We start from the raw sequence: 21,859 nt of genomic DNA on the forward strand, positions 1-21,859 counted from the left end.
ATATTATCGTGACAAAATGCTCTTTATAAGGCATTTGGTTTCAACAGAAAGAGAAAATTAACAACATCTTATTGCTTGCATTTGTTTTTTTTTTTTTATCAGCTTGTATCCCCTGGCACAAATCAGAATGAAGTCTAGTGCACCAGAGGAGGTGTTCTCTTTTTCCCATACTGGGATAGCAATATCTCCCTTACCAGTACACTTTAGATGGTAACCTATTACACTAGTGTTGTATGTACTTAATGGATTGGCCAGCACCAGTATCCTCTGTCACTACCAAATTTCATCTCAAACTTCTTGCCCAGAAGCCACCCAAGTCTGTCCTGCCACTCAAGATACCTTTATTCACCACCCTCCCTTGCTGTGTTCATCCCAGAAAGGGTGTGTTCTCTCCCTTCTTTCTCTATATAAAGATTCCCTAATTAAACTTTGCTGTGGATGACCTGTGAAGTAGGTCTGCAGAGACCCTGAATCTGCTTTACCAAGACTCAAGTCATCCAGTGTTACCTCTTAAACAGGAATATGGTGTTTGGTCAGGAAGTTATTGAAACTAAACAGAGAAGTGTAAGTGTAAAGGCTAGTGTAATTATAAGGGGTTAGAGTAAATATTCTCCTGTAAAATAGCTTCCAATAAAAATATGGCATTGCCATGAAGATGTGGTGTTATCCACATACTTAATAGACAAGGCATAGAAAAAGTATCTTACTGGATCTCTGTGTCCAGGTAGGCAGCTGAGACAAAGAAAATTTAAGAGCCAGAGCAAAAGACTGTTGAAAAACATCCTGATTTCCGGGCTCCTGTCATTTATGGCTCATAGTTGGAGTGTTTTTTCCAAGGTCACACAAAAAATCATACAGGTCTCCCGAATTCCACTCTAGTGATTTAGCCACAGAGGTATCTTTCCTTGCACAAGTAAAGATTACACCCAGACCTTCGAGGAAAAAACTGCTCCAGTAACCAAAATTATGTCAACACAGATGTTCAGAAAGAAGGAGAGATGAAGGGTGTTTGTTTCTGCTCTTGCATCTAGAAACTGCATTTGTGGTTTGGCTGAGCAGGAAGTCCTGGGAGGAGCAGATCCAAATGCTGATTGGCTCTTGCCTGAGTTCATTCCCTGTTGTTAATGCTTTATACTGCTTTATACTACAACAAAACAGTTCTTACCTCTCCATAGGAACCCTGTGGCAGGACTACGTTTTACATAAGGCTGGGAACGAAATTTAAACACTGCCAGGTTGCCATGGAGTGTTGGACCCCATGGCCTTGTAGCTGCTGAGGGAAGGGTGGCAGCTGTGTGATGGGAGTTGCAACGGGAAAGTCGAAGGAGCATTGGATAGGAAGATGAATTGTACTCGATATACAGCTCTGGCTTGGCCTGAGTTTGCTAGGTTGCTGATGGGAGAGATTTTAGGAGATTAGGGGAAGACTGATAATGTAATTTGTCTTCCTACCTTATAGACTGAGCTTTCCCAGTGAGAGAAGGTGGTAGGTGCTTTTGCAAGGCAAGGGCATGCACCTATTATAGCTTATTCCTGAAAGGCACTGCAAACCACTTCTGATTACTCACAGCATATTTCCTTTCTTATGAAGAAGCGGTGCTGGCCAGCAGGGAGGGTGGTTGCAAAGTTTCAAGACAGGTTCCCTGGGCTGTACTCAGGCAAGATATGAAGCCACTGAGTTACTATCAGGATTATTCTATTCTTAGCATCCCAGCATGTGTTCAACCCCCCACATACCACTATCTAAATATAGTCCCTACTGAAGGACAGATGCTGCTGAGTTGCATCTGACCCCTCCTCTTTTGCATTCTGTTCCTGAAAGCTAGGCTGAATTCCCCCAAGACGCGTCCAATAATCAGCACGTCCTTTTGTCTCCCCAGGGCTGTACAAGGAAGCTTGTACTATACTGCTAAGGCCTGATTCTAGGCCTGGCCTTCCCTTCAGTACCTTTTCCTTTCCTCCTCATTTGTTCCCTTCACCCTTTTCCTTTTTTACCCCTCAGCTGCTTCTGTCCTTTCTCTCCCACCTGATTCAATATGATCAATGAGAGGAAGAGAGCAAAGTAATGAAAGAAAACATACACGTGTATGTGCATGTGCCTAGGTACTGCAGACATCCAGAACTCTGACAAGAGCTCTGTTGTCTCAACCTAAGTCCTGCTGAGAGGGCAGCAAGATGGACAATCTTCTGAGTAAATGTGTTTCATTACTTTATAGTTCCAGTGTTCCACACTGATTTGTATTTCCATAACTGAGTAAAGCCCTGAGGTTGGGATTCCCTAAACGCAGATGAAATCTAAACAGGACACTCCTCCCATGTGAGCCAAGGTCTGCTATGGGGCAGTGTGTCCACTGAGGCACAGAATACAAAGTGTAATAGGCAGTTAGTTACAAGAGGCTCAGGGAATTTGTGGGGTTCGCCCCCCCACCAGAAGGAGAGGTCAGTTCTTACAGTATGTGCTAGGTCTGACAGTGCAGTCCCCTAGGGCTAGGTCTAGGGCTAACTTTGACCACTTGTCAGAGTCCCTCAGGGCTGTCTCTCACTTGTACAAGAAAGCTCTCCAGTGATCTGCTACAGGAAGCAGAAAGGATTTCTCTTTGAAATGCCACTTTTCCCATCCTTTCCTATCTCTTCAGAACAGCTGCTGGGCGACACATTCCAACCTGTCTGCAGCCTAAGCAGAAACTGTTAGTGATGCTTCCTGTGGCTCCCTGGGTGCCCGGGAGAGGGCATCTTTTGGACACGGGGAGCAAGTGGCTGAGCATGAGGGCAGCCTGACCTTCAGGGTGGGCAGCGAGCCTGGCTTTCGGACTGGGCAGCTGCCCTGGCCTGGGGCCTCCAAGGCTCAGTGCTGCCCTCACTGTGAGCGAGACGTGCAGGCTATGGGTTGTCATCAAAGGTCTCCACAGCACCGTGCTGGCAGGCCTATAAAAATTGTCAGGCTTGTGCTGATATCTGTCCAGAGGCTCTCCAGCCTCCAGCACACTGCACCCTTCTGTCATGGTTGTGGATTAAGTCCTGTCCTTTCTGTATGGCATGCTTTCTTCATCCTCTCCTTGCACAATCCTCTTCTGCCTTTAACCTCTTTGCTTTCCTCCCTGGCAAGTGGGTTGGGGTAGGGGTATGAAGCTGTGAATACTTTGTTTCCTTCTTCCCCTGGGAAGCAGATTCATAAACTCCCAGGGAGGGGTTTATAAACATGTGGGAGACTGATAGCCAAGAACATTTATGTGCTATTTGCAGACTCTGTAGGTCTCTTCCTGTGGTGGAAGAGACCTTGTCCTGTTTTCCCAAAGAGGAATGGAGACAGGGAGAAGTCCTGTCCTGGATTATAGAGCTAGATTGCAGGCTCCTGCAACAGCACTGAAATAACTACAGTTGCTTTAGTGTGTGGGCCTTCTGCCAGCCGGGTAAAATCTGAACACAGACCAGGCCAGAGCCAGCATCTTTACTAACCACAAAAGAAATGCATTGCCTGCTCACATTCCTTAGCCTTCGTGGGGCAGTTTGTGTCCCACCAGCCTAATCTGATCTGAAGGTGCCTAAAGCAGCAGCAGGCAGTGCAGCATGACCCTCCCTGCCTGGGAATCCCAAACACTTGCTGCAAAGTCCTGCAGTATTGTTGGACCAGAGGATTGCAGAAAGCTTACTGGCTCTGCTTTGGGTGGTCCGCAGCCCACATCCAATTGATTTCAGTAAGCATGGAGGAGTATGATGGGATGTGAGGAATGCTCTGAGCACCTGCTGACAGCCTTTAACCCCCAGTCCCCTCACTCTATAATTGGGAGAGATACTCAGCAAGTGTGTTCCCATCCAGTGCTGAGCACAAAGCACTTGGCCATGGAGCAGCAGTTGGCCTTTTGGGGAATACCAGAAGGAGGCCCTCCTTCTAACCTCACTTCAACTTCCTAACTCTGCATCAGCTGCTGTGTCGGTAGGCAGCACTGGAAAATGTGTCTGCTATCTCTTCTCAGTTAACCGCTGCACCTTGAGAAGTATCAGGAAGCAGCATTTATACTGTAACAGCAGAAAAGTGGTTCTTCATCAGTAGTTCATTACAGACCCACACATTCTCATTCCAGGCTTATAAGGAGGGAGATAAAGGACTCAAATGACAGAGGCTGATGGATGTAGCAGCTGGGATGAGCCAGTCCCTATTTTAAGCATGCAGGCAAAATTTGGGGTCAAGCTACAGAGTGATAACGTGCCAGTGAACACACAAACAACTTGGAGCATAGCCCTCCTCTTTCTACCTTCTTCCCCAACACCTCTCTGTCCTGCTGACAAGCTGACCTGGGAGGAGTGCTGCTCTTGCCTCCTCAACACAAGCCAGCAGAGCTGAGCCCTGGTCATGTGCACACCCCATGGGTGCGGAAGGTCTGGGCCCTGAGACCAGCCAGCCATGCCACGAGACCTCCTCAGGGCTCCAGCTTTCCCCTTTCCTGCTGCCCTCTTGCCCTTGCAAGAACAGGGCAGCAATCCTTTCACATCCACTTCTCTTTCCTGGGGCCACCATGGGAGTGCAGGCAAAGAAGCTTGTGTGATTTTATAGCTGAGACTGGTTGCTTGAGCAGCAAGGCTATGAGATACGGGAGCAGGTGCCCTGCTGTGTATTATCTCTTTGCAGGGTTCTGCCACAGTTTGTTCACTACACCCTCTGTTAAACAGCTCTGCACTGATTTATCTCTCATTTAACTGCAAGATCTGAATAAATATTCTAGAAGCATCTACAAATCCAGTGTATTACTACCTTGGACCTCATTTGCCTTGATCCGGTGTTTTTCCTGGATACTATTTTATGTGCAAAATGAGCACATTATGGGTGCCAAGCTGTCCTACAAGACTATCCCATTGCTTGCCTATATGGGATAGGTCTGTGATTTTGGGCTGACTGGTCACGTAGTTTGCTTGCTTGTCCTAACAGAAAGGCTAGGCTGGGTTGGGAGGGGTTCAGTAAGAAGTTTAACTGATGGATAGTGGAGCAAAAGGGAGAGGAAACACTTAGTGTAAGATGGCCATGAGAGGCCAGATCTAGGAACTAGCCTGGAACTAGAGACTCAGACTCCATTCTCAGATACAGCGATGCATATCCTGCACAGCTCCTGTTAAGGCTAAAGATTAACTATAAGTTTACACTTGTGTAACAGGATACCATGTGGCCTGATGCAGATGCCCAGAAATACATTGGCCAAAGCCATTAGAGCAGGAATGCTTGACATCAGGAAGTGCCTTGGAGCCACCATCACTTCCCGATGTCAGCTTCCCCCAGAATGGTAACTGCAGGGGCTCTGCATGAGCATCAGGAATCATACCAAGGAAGCAGAGTAGGGGTGTACAGAAGGACACACAGCCATGTACATGGATAGTCTGGTGAGAGTTCCTCTTCCCTCTCTGAAACAGACTCCTTAAGCAACTTAAGAGATAGGGAATGATTGGAGAAGAGCATGCAGATGTTCCTGAGTCTTTGATTTGCACTGAAGGATTTGAATTGGGTTGGTGATCAGTTCAGGTCTATGCTTAGAGGAGTGGCTCTTGGAATTAACAGGAATACAGAGACCAAAAGGGACAGCCAGGGCTCACCCAAGAGGACTGGTCTTCCATCCTGGCAGCACAGTAGTCTTAGGCCTTATTTTATTCTGTCAGGGACAGAGCAATAGAAGGGCCAGCAGGTGACAAGCAATTGAACTAAATAGCTGCTGATCTTCCCTTCATCCCTATCCTCTCTCTTCTGCTCTTCCAGATCCGAAAGAGAAGCAAAGCATGCCGTGGAGGCTTGTGGGAAAATGATGTGCTAGTGTCTATCAATGGGAAGTCATGTGCTGGCCTCTCCCATGCTACTGCCATGCAGATCATCGATTCCTCCAATGGCACACTCAACATCCATGTGAAAAGGTAACCTTCTCCCAAGAGCCAGTGCTTTGACAGTGCAGGCAGCAGGGCAGCTTCATCCAGCGAAGCAGCTATCCATGCCTAGCAGAAAGAAGGCAGGCAGGACGCCTTTGGCTTCTCCATACTGCAGGGTGTACATGTTAGCCCATGGCTAACATATGGCTGTCCAAAGGTTTTGCACTGTATCTGTGCTGCCCTCCAGAGTGCCTGGCCCTGGAGCTGAAATGACCTCAGACCTTCCTGCCCCTGCCCCTCAGACTGGAGGGAAATGTTTGCAGTGAGGCCTATACTGCAAAGAATGAGCAGCTTAGGCTCCAGGCAAGCAGATGTCATAAGGCAGTTCATCTCAGCAATTAACAGACTCCATTCTGGGTAAATAACTGTTCTGTAGAAATGTATTTGACTACACATTGGATAATTGAGCCAAGACAAGATTACCCAAGTATTTACTACAGCAGGCTGTTGTAGTCCAACAAGGTATAAACTGACTTCCACAACAGTAAGAGGTCTGTAGATGAGTCCCTTTTTACAGGAAGAAATGCATGTTCCAGTCTCTCATCCAGCAGAATATTGGAGACCAGGCTCAAATTTAAGCACAAAAATGGTCCTAGTAACATCCCTGGTTCTTCCTGTGCTAAGCTAACCTTCTGCCTCCATGCATGCTAGATAAGGCCCAAGCTGTAGATGAATCATATAAAGGCAAAGGCAGCAAAACTGTGTGAGGTCCCAGCTAGTCCACACTATTGCCAAAACAGAAGTCACTCTCAGGAAATATGGCCGTGGTGAAGGGGACTGGGAGATGTGATTTTCTTGAAAACACAGAGCACTGTGAGCTGTGGAGAGGGAGAGCCATGCTGGCTGTTGGCATTTTAAAGCAGTGGCAGAATGGGCAGCGCTCAGAGAAGGAAAGCCTGACTGCATAGGATCTTCCCCTTGGCTTCAGAGAAAGCACCAGTGCCTTCTGATGTGCTCACGCTATGCCCTAACTGTGAGTAAGTGGGATGAGCGAGCCCTGAACAAGATGTCCAGAATAGCTCTTGGTCCCTTGCCAAGGCCTTATCTCACTCCATCAGAGCCAGTCTGCAGCCAACAGGTGCCTGGGCAAATTCCCATGGGCCAGCACATGTCGAATTAGCAAAGTGACAAAGGCAGGCTTCTCACAGCCCTCTCTGGGAGCCAACATCAGATGGTTTGGAAATAACATAGCCAGGTGACTTCATCTTGAGGTAGTGGAAAACTCATCAAATATTGCTTTCTGATCACATCTCTATTCCCACTTCATATTTATGTTCCCAGAGAAAACACCAATCAGTCCTGTTCAGAAAGGAGAGGTAGCTGGATGACTCTGAAGTATGCAAGGTCGTATATGTATTTCTGTCAGTGAGGGATGTGTGTGGAGAGAGAGGGAGACTGTGACCTGACAGTGCAGAACAAGAGGAACTGGCTCACAGACAGCAATGCTTTTCTCTTTTCTTGTCAAGTATTTAAAGAAGAGGAAGAACTGCTCTGTTTTGCTTGGGGAGCCTCGAGTTTGCTCCCCAGTGAGAGTTCATAATAGCAAATATTATTTAAAAAGTAAACTGTCAGAGAAATTGTCCCACCCTTAGATTCAACAAAGGTTTGTGTTTGACACGATTATGAATTTTTCACAGTTTGGAATTGGGATCCAAGTCATGAATTCCACAGCTTTACAGAGGCAATGCTGTCTGCCTGGCTTCTTGGTATGCATGCTCAGAAGGCAAATACTTAGAGCTCCTTTGTAACTCTGTGAAGCTCTGGTGACTCTGGCAAGGGAAGGAAGAAGTTCCCTGCCCCATATGTGTGGTATGGAGTCAAACTGCCATTGAAATCCAGACTCTTGAGGAGAGGGAGGACGGAGCTGGCTCTTTTTCTGTCAGCATAGCCAGTTCTCACTCCCTCTGGGAGTCAGCAATAGTGCTGACTCCCCAGTCTGCCCTTCCCCTACTCTAATCATCCTTCCAGCTAACTTACAGGTTAGAAGATGCTATGTCTAAGCCAAAAATGAATGCCAGTGTGGGTTGGGCTGGCTGGCATGACTGCAGTATGGTCGTCAAAACCAAGACACTGGTAGCTAGCTTGTGAAGCAGTCTCACAGCGAGCCCGCCATACATCAGGGTGGACTCCTACCACAGGATAGCAGAGTTCTACCCCCAGAAAACACTTGGGCCTTTTTCCTCCTAAGTATTTGCTATTTACTCCCACATAGAGGTCAGGGCAAACAAATAGCACGGACTTCTTTCTTTGGAGCCCACTCTGAACTAAATCAGTTAGGGGTGCTGGGATTGGCAGAGCTGACAGCTCCACAGTGCAGTCCCAAGCTGTAGGAGCAGCTGGAGTGCGGTGTGGTAACTGAGGCACCGCCTGTCCCCCCTGGCAAGCAGCAGGCCGTAGGGGTATGTCCCACAGTTCTGGAGAATGTTTGCTATGCAGGAATTCACTGGCCCAGAAGAAATGCCTAGGGAGCTGATTAAGCTGGCTCCCAGATTTTTATACTCTCAGGGCACTCTGATTTTCAAGTGTTTACACCTGGTTTTCAAAGAGTCATGAAGCAGATAATCAGGTTGACAGCATGTAGCTGAGGTCAGAGATGAGTATGTCCTTGGTGTCTGCACTTCAGGTGTCTGTACCACCTGAAACACCATCTCAATCCCTACTCCTCTCTCATGTGTGGGGGTGTCCTTCCAGCTCACCTTTTTCTTCTCCCCACAGGATAGTTGGTGGGGACCAGACTGGTCCACGGCTGCAGCGCTCCCCTTCTCCAGGGCAGCGAGTGCTCTCTCCACCATCCCCACTCAGCACTCCAGCACAGCTACTCAGCCCTGAACCAGCAGGAACCCCAGTCACTGCACAACCCTCACAGCCACGGAGGTCACAGAGGCACCTGGAGAGCGTCACCTCCCCGCCGGACAGTGAGGCCTACTACGGTGAGACAGACAGCGATGCTGACAATGTGGCCCAGGAGAAGCACCGCCGGGCTCGCAAGAAGAGCCCACGCTCCCCTCCTGACAGCACCAACAGCAAGGTGGATGCACCTCCAGATGAGGTGTCCCTGTCTGAACAGAGTGGCTATGAGAGCACACCAGAGACTGCTGTGCAGGGGGAAGCTGAGGTGGCTAGCTCCAGTGGAGTGGCCAAGAGAGAGATTGCCTGCCCACCTAGCAGCCGCACAGACACTCCATTCTCGGAGAGTGAGGGGCAGTTGTGGCCACCATCGAAAGAGGAACGGGATCCTTCTCCAGAGGCAATGCTCTTGCCCCATGCCACCAAGGCTATCCGAGCGGAACGCCATCTCATCCCCATGGTAGGGCCAGTGGAGCACCCGGTTGACGAAGACCTAACCACCACATATGCGGAGAAAGCCAAGGAGGCCAGTAAGTCCTCTGCACCCTGCCACTCACCCATGCCCTCTTCCTGTGCTGGATCTCCTTTTAAAAGCCTCATTCCTGCAAATGTCAAGTGGGTTAGCTCCTCTAGCTTGGGGAGAAGCAGAGTCAGGTCAGACCTGCAGGGACTGGGGCTTCCTAATGCAGCTCTGGCACTGGGGCCTACCTCACCCAAGATGTCTTAAGGAACAGTAAAGAGAAAGGGTCTGGGATCTGGGAGTCACATGTAAAAGCTGCAGCCACATGATCAGCTGTGCTCTAGCACCTCTATGTGCTGAAAACAGGGTGGAGGTCATTGGTTTCTTTAATACTTTGGGCTGAAGAAGACTCAGGGGAAATTATGGGGTCAGAAAACAAATTGGAGGTTAAATTTCCTAGGCCTGGCCTTTTGGAGATCTCAGCAGCTCAGATTACTCCTTAGGTATCTGTGTGTCCAAGCACAGGGCGTTTGTTCCAACGGCCTCCCGAGGAGTCCCCTGTTCAGCTCAGCTCTCCATGGGCACAGAGGCATGTAGTATTACACACGATTAAGGACCACGTGGAGATAATTTTCAGTCAGCATAGCCCTAAAAGAGTGTTGTCAGTAGCTCATTTATTTCTTTCACCCTGTCAAGCTCAGGGACGGACTTGTCTATATCAGCTTCCAGAGGATATTTTCTCTGCAGGCACTTACTCAAGCAAGAGTGCCCATGTCTGGCAGCAGCTGGTGAGCTCTGATAGAATTTACTGCTTTTTAGGTATTGGCACTGCCACCAAGGACAGGCAGGAGCTGGTAAATCAGATCTTGGAACAGTTCCTTGTAGTGGGATCCCTACTAGTGAAGACCTTTCCAGGTGGAATAAAATACTGAAAAATGTATTGTGGTACATGGGTGATGGACTTGAAGTGACCTTAATTGTGAATATCTTTCCTGATTTCTGCTACACATAGAGTATTTCAAACCCAAACATGAAGACAGAACAAGATGTTACCTGATTTCACAGTTATGATCTATCCAATAATATTAAAAACAAGATAATCAAAAACTTGTTTTCATCCGAGTACCTCAGTGTGCAGTTTGACTGACTAGTTTACACTTCTCTGAGCCTAGAAATAAAGAAGGTTTTTAAAAAGTGACTTTGCTGGGAGACAGAATGGGAAATGGAGACACAGAAAAGTTACGAGACTGAATCAGAAATAAAGCACACAGATTCTAACTTCTGATTCTCTACTCCATATGCTAGATGTTTTTCCCCAGGCCAGATAATATTACAAGGCAATTGTTAAGTCTCAACTTTTCTATTTTCCTTGGGCTAAACATTCCTTTATCTATTTTACCGAAGAGATCCTATAGAGGTAACTTTCAAATCTAGGCTACTTCTGTCAGGCAGGGCACTGTCTTACTGCTCTGCCCTGTATTGAGAGGACAGACTCAGTTGGGTCCCTTACGTCTGGCCCTGCTAGGCACTAGAACTGGCCTGGTGCCTTGTACTCTTTCTTCCTAGTCTTTAGCACTCACCTTCCTTAGGACAGCAAAGAAAGTAGCAATTTTAGCCTTCCTGAGGACGGAGCTATTTTTTCCCCCTTTGAATAATGTACAAACATGAAGTGAATGTTGAGAAAGGCATGTTCAGCTGCTCCCTGCCACCTGATAGTCCTAGCAGTGGATGAGCAATTGCTTTACATCAAGACTTATTTCCATGGACAGCGTCAGTACAGAAGGCTCCCAGGAAAGCCATGTATTTAATGCAGAGCATTTCTGGTGGCAAAATAATATCCCATGGCAGAAGGTGATGCAACTCTATTGCCAGCTAGAGGTAAGGTTCCCAGAAGCCCTGCAGACTGAGATAATATTCTCCTATTACCCCTCCACCGCTTACTCCCCTTCTGATTTATGTTTGTCCATGGGTATCCTTATGTAAGTGCCACTCTGCCATGGATGGCAACTTGCATGGCCAGCTTGGCCTTTTCTTAGGTTAGGAATCTTGTCAGTAAATGCAAAGGCAAAACACTGTGTCCTGATCAGTGCTGGAGCACAGCAGCCATTAAAACAAAAGTCACAATCAGCAGCCAGTAACTCTGTGAAGGAAGGAAGCAAGGAAGGAAGAGGGATGGAAGGTGTTAATTATGTGGTGAACAGAGCTAAGAAGCACCTTTACCTGGAATAAACACAGGAGGATGTAGGACTGCTGAGCTGCACTGGCTCTGTGGGGAGGCTGCCTGCAGAGAAGCTATCAGCATGGGAGGCACATGGTACAGCATCTCTTGCCAGAAAAATGTAGCCTCATCAAGGATGGTTGGGCTTGGATTGGTTCAGCTCCTACAGCTGCTCCGGGCTCCCACAGAGCCAGCGGAGTTTAAAGCTTTGTTTCTCTGCCTTTCCATAGCAATACTCACAGCACAGTAGCCTACTCTGAGACATGGAGACTCCTGGGTTTTGCTAAACAGGAACGCAAAATCAAGCTCGTGGTTTAGAAGCTAGGCAAGTTTTTAAAATCTGAGTTAACTATGGTAGGTGACTTGGATGATCAGTTATGGAAGCCTGGGGCTTGATCTACACACAGTAGACATTTAAGGACCATTCTGACTACCTAATCAGATGTCTGCCCTTTGGAGCACTACCTATCTAAAATATATTCCCAGTATACCTGCTCAGCACACCCTCTTTGCCTTGCCATGGCCTTCTCTTTTATGACTCCCGCTGCTGCACCATAAGAATGTGAAAAATTCCTTTTTGGTTTCTTTGGACTGTTACCCAGATGGTTCCTCACCTTTTCTTTCTAGAATGTATTCCCTTCTCGTGTCTCCTCTGATGTTTTCTCCAGTTTTGAGGTTATTTCTCTTGTCCTTTGTATTCATTCTTTCTAACTTTCCACTGTCAGTTTTAAGCTACAGAGACTTTCTCCATTTCCCACCTGTCCCTGCACCTCAGACAAACAGAATTGCAGGTATAGTATTTCTAGATGAATAATTGAAATCTCTGTACAAGAACAGAGGTAGATAGTCATTCTTTTGCACACCACCGAGAGTTGCAACTGACATTCTTCACAAGTCTATTGCCATGCAAGGATCTCAGTAAGATTGCTATGGCCTGTCAGCCCTTGGGTTTTCTCAAACTTAAAATCTGTAGCTCTCCTCTTTATTTCCTGTCTTTAGAGTCCTGTAGATCTTTGCTCTCACTGCATGGTTTCCAGAGCTTTCCAGATCATAGGCAGGTTGATTCAGACACACTGCCTCCCCATTTCTGTATAACTTCCTTTCATTTCTGATGTGGTTAGCAAATCTGATTTGGGCTGACTGTATACGGTCCTCAAGATCGTCAATGAAAATAGACAATGCTTCCCATATTCTGCCACCACCTTTCCTAGTCTCACCATGATGGGTGATCAGTCTTTATGCTCTGATTGTTACCGATTCATTTTCTCTTCATTTTAATTTGATTGACATTTCTCCATTATATGTATTTTTTTGCATCAACTCCACCATCTCCTGACAACTACAGCTGCTTTCCCTGCCTTTGCTAAGAAGACACAGATCACGTGGCAGTTGCCAGAGGTGACACTGCTGTCTAACATCTGCTTTGCATCACAGTAACACAACAGCAAATGGAGCTCACTTATTTATACTAGGCAAGGATTTGATTCCAGGAGCAGAACACAGTGTGATGGCAAGTACCAACAGCCCGAGAGGAGTATTTGAAAATGGGTGGGGTGGAGCAAGATAAGCACAGGGAAGAGGGGGCAGCAGCTGACAGTGCCACCTCACAATACCCTGCAATGCCTTCAGCTGCTGAGCTGTGCCTCTCCTTCCCCAGCAAAGACACAAGGCCTTAGACCTCCTTAGAGAGGCAACAGCCCTTGCAGTGAGGTTTGGACCTGTCTCTTTCCAAAGTACCTGCCCTATTTATACAGTGGTATTGGCTCATTTTTTCCAACCTGTGGGATAAACACATACATTATCCCAGCCCTCCACAGGACACATGACTTGTATATGCCTGCTCAAAAACCACCCAGAGCATCGCAGATGCAGACTAGTGAACAGTGTGGGAGCCACACACCATCTAGAAGTGGGGGACTTCACTCTTCACTGCTGCCCAGTGGTTACTATGCACCCAGGTGTTTTGCTCAGTGGGGCAAGGGGATAGCCAGCAAACAGGCACTCTTTGCTCTACTTTAAATGAACTACAGGAGAACATACATACTTGTGAATAGCCAATGCCTTGCTTAATCTGAAGAATTTGTTCCATTCCCACTAAAACAGTAACTTGCTCTCTTTAAAGAGGTGATTAATCCCTGAGGAAACTGTGGATCTTTAGGGCCTTGGTTCATCATCACTGTGAAGGGCCAAGCCACATCCCTTCCTGAGATGATTTCTGTGCTGCTTGGACAGTGCAGAAGGGAGGGAAGAGACAACAAGACAGAAAATACAAATAAAATATCTGAATTAGTTTCAGGAGGTTAGCAGAAAGGGAGCTTGTGGCAGGGAGAATCAGACTATAGTTGTCACAAGTAATCAGCAGTGAGGTTCTTTGGCCCCCCCATAGCTCCTGCATTGTCCTCCTCTGCACAACCCACTCTCAGAGGCTTGGGATCCATCTGTATCCAGGGCTGCTTCTCCTCCGCTACCTGTGCTCACTGTATTTTCATTGCCATCCTAAACCATCTCCCAAGCCCAACAGGCTTAGACTTTCTCACAACTGGAAATACCAATTGCTAGCAGAAGACAGACATACCAGGACAGTAGCCTAGTCCTAACTTGCTATCACACTATAGGAATTTGTGTCAGTGCAACAAGTGCTTCAAAATATCTCAATTTAAACTTATCCACTGGACTATTTTTAGTTCCTAGTATTCAAGAGCCTCTCCATGTACGGTAGGGGAAGGGAGGGAAAAATGGGTGGGTAAATTTCCTCCTCTGCTTTATATGGGCCTGGCTGCCTGTACAGTCATGAAAGTTACAACATTCCATATCAGAAAAGGAAATCCTTCTTGTTTAAAGCGGATGTACAGCAGCATCACTTGACGAGATAGGATGCTTATAAATAAGTGGCCTATTCATTGGAGGGTCATACAGACTACCTTTTCTAAGAGTGACTGCAGTCACATTTCTCTGCAGAGAGGGTGAGTGCAGCAAACCATCAGCCTATTACAATCGGTACAGGCCACAGGAGCTGTGAAAAATGAAGTACCTGAATGAACTTACTGCACCACATTTTCTACTTGGCTTTCAGCTTTGATGGTTGTGACTCTAATGATCACAGTTACATGGTTGTTAGGCTAGCTTACTGGTTTTGCCAATCACTGCAGTACAGAAGATGAAAAGTTTATGATAGTAGTTAACTGTCCCCATCCTAACTGCTTTAAAGTAGAATAGAAAAGCATTCTGCTCAGACCAGGAGACTAAAATTAATTGCCTAAACTATTGATCTTACAGGAAGTCTGTTCCTAACACTATGAAGCAATACTGAATAACCCTTGGCCTTTGCTACTCAGTGAGCAGCCAACCACTAAGAAAACAAGGACAACAGCCTCCGTGGTTGAACCACAGAGTCTAATCTCACCTCAGCACACATTTAAACAGCAAATTGCCTCCACTAGGGAAATCAATTTACATACAGTGGTGTATGCAGTCTAGTTACATGCCTCTGCTTAAGAATATCCCACCTAATAACTAACATTTGGTTTTGAATTCCCTGCAGCTTGGAAGGCATTTATTAAAGAAGATCAAGTGAGATAAACACTGTGCATCTGGAACTCTCTTCCTCCAGTTTTAGGCTTGAGTATGGCATTTGAGCTTATGCCTTCAGTTCATGTTCTTCTATTGAAAGCATGGAGGTGGTATTTTCAGGCTGATGTATCAACATTTGGGCAGAAGACAGATTAATAGCTAGTGCCATCTGTTTTGGCTAGTGTGGATAAATTTTTCCTTTTTTCTTGAGCCATCTCAGAAATTGTTACAAGTAATTGTCAGTCTTCCTCAGGTATTCTTGCTGGAGATTTCCAGCATTGTTCCCTTGGGCATCACTCTTGTCCAGCATTTCAGTGCAGATGCTGTGGGTTGCAGCACTGGAAGTAGAGCTGACTGATAGAGTTCTGCTCTGCTTCACCTCTGTACCTCACTGCTATCCTGCTGCCCCAGAGCCTGACAGAGACCTGGAATTAATTTAACTTGTGTTATCTCAAGATAAATCTAGCTGCATCTAATATTCTCTCAGAGGGAAAAGCTCTTTAGTATTTGAAGATGTTTGGAGGAAAGCTGTATATGATCACTGAAATTAAAAGTTACATACTCTTTTGTGCTAGTACTTCCACTATATGATATACCATTTTGAGCATCTTTTTAAAACTATCAGTTATTCAGACATTACTTCTTTATGTTATTGCTGTCAGCACAGGGACTCTGACTATGGTCACAGTTCCTTAGACATGGTCAGAGGTCATTCATCATCCTGCTGCTGGTGAAAGAGTGTCAGCAGTTCTCTTCCATGCTCACGCTTCCATGGTCCTTGCAGAGTCCCAGCTAGTGATTTTTCAGAATATGCTGCCACAGACATTACGTTAACATAGCCTGTCCTTGCACATGAACTTTTGGAGTGACTTAGGATGTGTAAGACTGATGGGGAACAATAGGATTAAGCCTAATTTTTGACAATAATTCAGATCTTAAGGTGATTAGAGCTATGATGACACTCAAACAATATATAACAAACTCAAACTATGATCACACTCAAACAATATATAACCCCATAGACTGTCTTAGCCAAGCTGATAGTTTCTAGGTTCCAGAATTTTGAGAGCTGAGTGGAAAGAAATCATAATGCAAACAGGCAATGGGAATCCCTCTCCTCACCCAATGTTGTTACCATCAGTTCTGAAAGTGATATGGGAGTTGCTGATAAGGTTGGGACAAGTCTGCTCAGAAACAACACTGAAATGAGACAAAGTGATAGTGATGGGGGAGGGAGAGGAATAAAAGGGTAGGCACAAAAGGACTTTGACAAGGGGTAATTAAACAACAGAGTCATTGCTCAACAAAAGTGAGAGAAAATTATAGCTAGGAAGGAGAAAACTGTCAACCTGACAAATAATCATTCTTCAGTTTCACTTAAATCCGTTGTAGGAAGAGAGATCAATTTGTTGTGAAATATGTAAAGCTTCACTGTTATCAGTATATATCCTGCTTATGTTAACCAAGAATCTAGCCCTTTGTATAAAAGAAATAGAGGCAGGAATGGGGAGAAGTAGATTCAGCATATCTTGATACATAGACTACACTGAAAGGACGAGGCTGAATCATATTCTCTGTAGAGGTGAAATGTAAGGAATTAGTAAAAATTGTATCAGAATGGCCCTCTGTCCTTGATAAATACTGTGTAATTATGGGAAGGGTCTCAGGGAAAGAGATAAAGAATAGTACCTTTTGTTTAGACACAGGCTCTGGGGATAAGAAAAAAAATATATATTTAGCATTCGTTTAGATGAATGAAGTAGTTCTTTTGAGCATACTTTGTGGAAAATGAAATGATCAGTAAAAACAACATAGACTAATAAAAACTAGAAAAAGCAATAGTCTTTGACCTGCTCAGTAAGATAATACTTTGTGGCTAAAGAAATAAGGTGGACATAGTGTCTGTTGGCTTCTGTAAGATACCTGATATGGTTCCACATGACTTTTCCAATGAGAGAAATATGGATGAGATAGGACTACTGTAAGGTGACTGCACAATTGGCTAAGAATAGAACAGAAAACATAACTATTAATGGCTCATGATGTCAGATTAGCTAATTGGCTAAGTTGGTAGTAGTGTTTCACTGGACTTCTGAATCTAACAGGACTACCTCTATATTTTCACTCATGGAGCTTTAAACACTAACATATGTCAATCAAATGTCCTCTCCACCTCAATGTTATATGACTGGTGAGGAGACAGATGATTAAAAATCCCAACCCTTCTCTCTTCTGTCAGTGGATCTTGTCCTCTGGCTGCATCTAGACAGAACAGGCGGTATGTGCTGTGGGGCACCTCACAGCCCTGACACTGCTACTATTTAGAACTGGGACCTGGCTGAGACACCTTGCAGCTTTTCTCTGGTCTTTCTTCCCACAGAAACCCAGGTGTGTGGGGGACACAAGGGAGGGAGGTGGGTTATCTGGATTGAGGAGCTCAAAATTGTTCCCAGGTACACCACTATTGTCTTCCTATCTGCTTTTTCAATTACAGATTCCTGATAGTGAAGCTTTTAAAGTGTTGTTTGGTTTTGATTTCGTTTTTTCTCTTGAGTGTGTTGTACCTAGCAAGCAGTAACAGGAAATAGCAATAATACCATTTTTAATGGATGGCCGGGGATTCAGCAAAGATTGCTGTGTATTAATCAGCAGCTGACATAAGGCATGGAAGGTATATAGTTGTCTCATGAAAGGCTGGATTTTTAAATGTAGTAGGAGCTTGACTGGTTGCAGAAAAGGACTAAAATCAATTGTATAACAAGAATATATGGCAAGTGCTACAGGATTAAGCAAGTCCACAGACCCAGATGGTGAGCATATGCTTGTCTGTATTACTAGAGTGGATGCTGGGAAGACTGAAGGATAAAGACAAGATCAATCTATGGTATCCTGTGTCAGACATCAAGCAATTTTGTGTGCAGCAGAATTAACAGATCCTGGTGTCCTTTTAAGTTATGTCTTATATTTGATACCTCATTCTTTCATGTCTAGTAAAATGGAAATCTATCTGATATCTCTCACACTCAAAATGAGAACTCATAATCTCTCTGTTGTGTGTGTTCTTCAGTTTTTGGTGTCTAATTAAGACTGCACTGAGGCTTCCTGCTTCCTATGGTGTGATCTATTTCCTCTGTCCAGCCACCTATTTTCATGTAAACTTTTATGAGTGCTGTATCTTTGTGACTTCAGACTCTTAAAATTAGCAAATGGGCTCTAAAGCTATTAGCATGAAACAGATAAGATTGAAAGACATGCAGCATGATGGCATAAACTTTTCTTAGGAAAACTGCAAAAGACAGATTCACTAGTGCATTCAACAAGTGCTGTCCTGGCAAAATAAAGCTCTCCTTTGGCAGTCTTGTCACAGAAGATTGTGTTGGGAATATCCAGGGCCCGAGTGTGAGCTGTCAGCACAGGAAAAAGCTGACCTTTTGCACTGAGGACACATTTCTATTCAGCTCAGGAGGAAAGGCAAAATATCACTAAAGTGAAGGAGATTCTTTTGAGTGAACAAGCTATTCAAGTCTCCAGCAGGATATCATGAGACTGATACATTGCAGCCATGCACAGCAATGTCTCCGCACCCTCTTTGCCTAGCAGAGCTCTTCAGTAGCACTGTGGAAGTTGCAGAATGGCTAAAAATGGTCCAAAATCTACACAATGACTGGGTGTGTTTTTTCCCATGGACTGTCAATTCACCTGCAAAGAAGCTTGATTTCTATTTTCCTAAAACCAGGAGATTGAAGTGGGGCAGTGTCTCACTGGGAGCAATTAAAACCACTAGCCATTTAAGAAGAAATACTGGTTTGACAAGTACTTTACTATATATTTAACCTCAGATACATGCTTAAGTGTTAGACTTGAGTAGGACAAAAGCACTGGCCTGTAGCATCCTAAATTGGAGCTGAAGCCATATCTATGTTTTATATTTTGCACAGATTATGTGATGGAAGTGTGCAAATATCCAAGACTAAGAAACAAGTTTTCTGTCCCAAGATTTTTACTACTTCTTTTAAGTAAAAGATTATATACTCCTCTGCTTTACTGTTTGCAATTCAAACATTCGTCAAAGCATGAAAGGTTGAAGCTTTCAGAAGGGAAATACTTAGAAGGCCAATATAAGCTATCCAAATCTCATTTTGAAAGGACTCCAGGTATGAAAAGCATGAGATGTCTATAGCCTCCAATGACTTACTGAGATATTTGCAATGTTAGCCATGGAAAAAATTACCTTGTCTAACATAAATAGCTGGAAAAACAAAATTCTAGTTAATCCCATGTGAAAAAATAGTAGACAAGTAGTATTTCATCACAGAGGAGTAGGCTCTTTATCTCTGAAATTAGCAGTGTTCTTATTTTGTATGGTAATGACTTTTCTAGAATTTTGTCTTTGGTAATAAAATTTACCATTTTTTGTCTCCTAGTGAACATGAATGTTATCTGACACCATGTAAGCCTGCACATTTAGTTGTTTTCCTCAGCATAAATTAGAATGCTTTATTTTAACATGGCCTGATCCTGAAAAGATGAATCCTTTTTACACTTCTCTTTACTGCAATTAGTAACATAACTTCAGTGAAATTTAGTTAAGTTCATGGAAAAATCTTTGTAGGCTTTGCTTAATAGAAATTTTTTCTTTGTGTAGATTATTCCAACAGAATTTAGTGGGGACAAGAACTAAGTGCTTGAAAAGTTCACAAGAAGTTTTCTATAGAAATTATCCACCACACCAACAGAATTTAGGAGAGTTTTATAAGATTTCCACTGACTCTTTTATCAATTCCATTTGAATGTTCTTAATAGAGAATTGTTTCTGTACTACAGACATGTATTTTAACTTCTAATTTCATAATGTATGTATCAGATTCTACAAGGTTTTCCCAAAGAGACTGTACCCCTATATGGGTAAATATTCATCAAAGAAGAGTGAACCTCTTTCATTGCTTTTGGTGCAAGAGCCTCTGTATGAGGCATGACAGGAAACGTTGACTGTGGAGGTTGTCTTCTTGGCATGCAGTGATGGCTACCGGATTTCAGGAATCATGGTCAGACCTTCATTCTTCTAGACTCACTAACACTGGAGATGGTCTGCTTGGATCCTGGGCTACAGTGTTGCTAATGCTGGGACTGCTGGGAGGGAGAATCACAGGGCAGTGTTCCTTGCCCATGGCTTTGGGATTCTCTCACAGGAGCTATTGCTTGTGTACAGAAAGAGGCAGTAAGATTAGACCTAGCCAAAGTATGAGGAGATTCTGAGAAGGCCACAATTGTGGAGATTTGTAGAATCCCAGCACCCTCTGTTCCCTTCCTCCTTGCCCACCCCAGCCCTCACTGTCAGCATCTCATCTTTCAACACCACTCAGTCTCCAGCACTGGAACTGTGAATGGTGCTTCCAAAACACCACTCCTTGGCCTCCAAATGCTCTGTCACCCTCTCTGGGCACAGCCACACTTTTCAGTGGTATAAGTAACAGCCTCTGTCACTTTAGTTCAACTAAACCACTTCACTACAGGCACCCAGGATCCTAATGCTCCTCTGTTAAATGCTCCTCACTCCCAGTACACAATAGAAATCTTTATCATGGACAGGCTCTCCTCAGACATGGAAGGAAATTGGTATGCACAGGAAAAGAAAGCCTCTCCTCTCTCTTTTCTTCCCTATGTTTACTAGGAGCTGGGTGCTCTCAGACGGTTTTAGGCAGAGAGTCTCTTCCTCCTGGGTGGGTTTCTCTGCTTGTCCATGTTGGACATGAGCACTGTGTTAGTCTCATCTCTATGAAGGGCTCTTTAGCACAGAAATGCTGGACATTGAGGCACTGGAAACACTAACCTGAAGCTTGCACCACAGAAGCAGTGAGACTGTAGAGTATATTTTCTTATTTTACAATAAAAAAGGAGTTTCTCCTGACAGGGAGTAAATGGTCAGGGAAAGAAGGAGGGTATTTAAGTGCCAGGTGACAATGTCCATCACACTGCTTAGTGATGAAGCTAAGAAGACAAAAATAGACAAAGTGACCTCATGGCTTTCAGCAGCAATGCCTACGAGACAAAAGAGAGGCTTTAAAAGGCTTGTGGGGCTGATAGCAAAGGGCTTGGACACCTCAGAGTTTTGGTTCTGCTCCAGCAGGGAACTACTTTGCTTCTCTGTCTTTGCCTCTCTCTCTGTTTATGGGGAGCTGTGAATTAAACGGGCTTTGTGACATGCCCAGCTCTCCAGGTCTGGACTCTGCCTTCTCAAGCTTGGATCAGCCTTATGCAGGTACAGATGTCTCCTGTTTTCTCTTTTCTTTTCTTTTCTTTTCTTTTCTTTTCTTTTCTTTTCTTTTCTTTTCTTTTCTTTTCTTTTCTTTTCTTTTCTTTTCTTTTCTTTTCTTTTCTTTTCTTTTCTTTTCTTTTCTTTTCTTTTCTTTTCTTTTCTTTTCTTTTCTTTTCTTTTCTTTTCTTTTCTTTTCTTTTCTTTTCTTTTCTTTTCTTTTCTTTTCTTTTCTTTTCTTTTCTTTTCTTTTCTTTTCTTTTCTTTTCTTTTCTTTTCTTTTCTTTTCTTTTCTTTTCTTTTCTTTTCTTTTCTTTTCTTTTCTTTTCTTTTCTTTTCTTTTCTTTTCTTTTCTTTTCTTTTCTTTTCTTTTCTTTTCTTTTCTTTTCTTTTCTTTTCTTTTCTTTTCTTTTCTTTTCTTTTCTTTTCTTTTCTTTTCTTTTCTTTTCTTTTCTTTTCTTTTCTTTTCTTTTCTTTTCTTTTCTTTTCTTTTCTTTTCTTTTCTTTTCTTTTCTTTTCTTTTCTTTTCTTTTCTTTTCTTTTCTTTTCTTTTCTTTTCTTTTCTTTTCTTTTCTTTTCTTTTCTTTTCTTTTCTTTTCTTTTCTTT

The 21,859-nt window shown here is 44.2% G+C and overlaps 1 protein-coding gene across 1 annotated transcript in view; it reads left to right on the forward strand.

Annotated features, from left to right (window-relative positions):
* SYNPO2L (synaptopodin 2 like) overlaps nt 1-21,859 on the forward strand; it is a 37,619-nt gene that overhangs the window by 9,110 nt on the left and 6,650 nt on the right. The window contains exons 2-3 of the mRNA XM_026851401.1: nt 5,741-5,892; nt 8,620-9,281. Coding sequence (XP_026707202.1) covers nt 5,741-5,892; nt 8,620-9,281 — 814 coding nt within the window. The remainder of the gene's footprint in view (nt 1-5,740; nt 5,893-8,619; nt 9,282-21,859) is intronic.

This window comes from Athene cunicularia, assembly GCF_003259725.1.
Source record: "Athene cunicularia isolate RWA chromosome 6 unlocalized genomic scaffold, athCun1 chr6_part1, whole genome shotgun sequence".
Classification (NCBI taxonomy): domain Eukaryota; kingdom Metazoa; phylum Chordata; class Aves; order Strigiformes; family Strigidae; genus Athene; species Athene cunicularia.